A 2,391-nucleotide genomic window follows, 5' to 3' on the forward strand; every position below is an offset into this window, starting at 1 on the left:
CACACACACACACACACACACACACACACACTCACACACGCACACACACACACACACACACACACACACACACAAAGTCACACACACACACACTCACACACGCACATGTGCACACACACACACACACACAGTCTGGCTCAAGTTAGCCCCGCCCCTTTCCTGTGTTTCAGACAAAACAAGCCAGCTGCCCTTCCTCCTCCTCCTCCTCCTCTTCGTCTGACTCAGACTGGAACCGAGCCGGTTCTCCTGCTGGTTCCTTCAGCAGAGTTTACTCAGAGAACTTTAAGGTTCTACGTTCCGTAAAGATAAAAATAAAACAGAATGAAAACTCGTCATTGAAGCAGCAGAACCACAACAGAACTCCAGATCCAGTCCTGATCTCTGTTCAGTCTCAGATCAGAACCTGTTCTGTGTTGAAGTCCAGTTTTCTGTCAGTCAAACTGTGAGACTTTTCGGTTCTGGACAAGTTCTGTACGGGTTCTAATCTGATCTGAGAACAGCCGAAGTGTTCAAACAGTGGGAGGTGTTTGTTTGTTCTGGCTCCGTCTCGTTCTGACCTCTGACCTCTGACCTTTGACCCACTGAAGCTTCCAGCCGTCCCCCCTGGTTCTGATTGTTTCTGTGGTTCTGACCCGATAATTACTGTCCAACCCAGCCTGCTGCTGAGCAACAATATGGTTCCCCTATTACTGATGGTACCGGATTAGAGTCCGCAGAACCTCTACATCATCATCACCATCAACAGTCCGATGGTACCGGTCCATCTCTGCAGAACTTTCAGCGAACGGGTCCAGACTCTAGCTGTTGGTACCGGTTGTCACAGTGTGTCAGAAATTTCTGGTTCTGGAAATATTTGTTACTTTCAGAGTTTGGAATAAAGCCCAGCTCGTCCCACAGGGAACTGGTTCTGTAATGACCCGTGAACAGGTGAGTGGGTCGGGAGTGGTAACCATTCAGAACAGACCAGGACCTGGACCTGGTTCTGGTTCTAGGCAGACCAGGACCTGGACCTGGTTCTGGTTCTAGGCAGACCAGGACCTGGTTCTAGGCAGACCTGGATCTGGTTCTAAGCAGACCAGGACCTGGTTCTGGACTCTTTTTAAACTTTTTTGTTCCTCTCTGATTAGTTTGGATCCAACAGGAAGAAGCTCCAGAGTTCTGACAGAACCATCACTGGGCCCCCTTTAGGAGGGTGGAGGACTCCGTCCTGGTCCCGGTCCTGGTCCTACCTGCAGCCGTCCGTCCAGTGTCCTCTGGATGGTGACACACTTGCTGGGGTGGAGGCCGTTGGTGGTGACGGCGGTGATGAGCGAGTCCAGCTCGTCCTTCTTCTCCTTCAGCTTCTTCACCAGACTCTCGATCGCCCGCTTGGCGAAGCCCTCGTTCTCGCCGCCCTGCCGGTGACACATCAGGCTGTGGACGATGCTGAGGCAGGCGTCGGCGCTGCTGGGGGCGGGGCCAAGCACCGACATGGTCACCTGAGTGGGAGGGGCATCAGATCTTTGTTTAGAGATCAGAGTTTAAAGTAAATAAAGAGATTCTCCCTCATCTGACAAGAGACACTATTATACTGTCCTGCTAAGAGACAGGAGGACAGGGGGACAGAGAGATGGGAGAAACAATACAAGGGAGAGACAAGTGGACAGTAGGACACAGACACATAAAACACAAGAAATAGGAGGACAGGAGACAGAAGACCATAGAGACAGGAGGACAGAAACACAGGAGCGACAAGAGACAAAAGGACAGAAAGACAAGAGGACAAAGAGACAGGAGGACAGGAAACAAGGAACAGCAAGAGACAAGAGATAGGACAGAGAGATGGAAGAGACGAGAGACACGAGGGGACAGAAGGCCAGAAAGACAAGGGGATGGAGAGACAAAAACAGGAGGACAGAGACACAAGAGGAGAGAGAGACAAGAGACAGGAGAGACAATGGGATGGAGAGACAAGAGTCAGGAGGACAGAGACACAGGAGAGACAAGAGACAGGGAGACAGACAGATAGGAGAGACAAGAGATAGGAGGACATGAAGACATAGAGACAGTAGGACAATCCTGGCAAATGTTAACCATTACAGTTTTATATTAAACATTTAAATGAATTTATAATAATAAAATGATGTCATCAGTAACTGATGTCCATCTGTCTGTGTGACTGAGACTCAGAGACAGAAGGACAGACAGAGACAGACATGAGGACAAATAGAGAACTAAACAGACAGACGGAAGCAGTCTGTGTCTCCGCAGCATCAACAGTTGTTCTCTGACCCTCAGCGGGATCTCCCGGTGCTCTCCTCTCGGTGTGTCCGGGGTCTGGAGCTCAATGTCCGGGGTCTGGAGCTCGGTGTGTCCGGGGTCTGGAGCTCGATGTCCGGGGTCTGGAGCTCG

General features: G+C 50.7%; 1 protein-coding gene across 4 annotated transcripts in view; it reads right to left on the reverse strand.

The window, feature by feature from the left end:
* The window catches only part of LOC108228999 (mothers against decapentaplegic homolog 4), a 7,512-nt gene extending 5,127 nt beyond the window's left edge, over nt 1-2,385 (reverse strand). For all 4 annotated transcript variants that reach the window (XR_005233292.1, XM_017404645.3, XM_037976122.1 and 1 more), the window contains exons 1-2: nt 2,272-2,385; nt 1,230-1,478 (exon numbers count right to left, since the gene is read on the reverse strand). Coding sequence is in view for 3 of the 4 variants with exons in the window: in XM_017404645.3 (XP_017260134.1) it covers nt 1,230-1,472 (243 nt within the window). In the remaining variant the exon portion in view is untranslated. The remainder of the gene's footprint in view (nt 1-1,229; nt 1,479-2,271) is intronic.
* Between the last annotated feature and the right edge of the window lie 6 nt (nt 2,386-2,391).

This window comes from Kryptolebias marmoratus, linkage group LG6, assembly GCF_001649575.2.
Source record: "Kryptolebias marmoratus isolate JLee-2015 linkage group LG6, ASM164957v2, whole genome shotgun sequence".
NCBI lineage: Eukaryota > Metazoa > Chordata > Actinopteri > Cyprinodontiformes > Rivulidae > Kryptolebias > Kryptolebias marmoratus.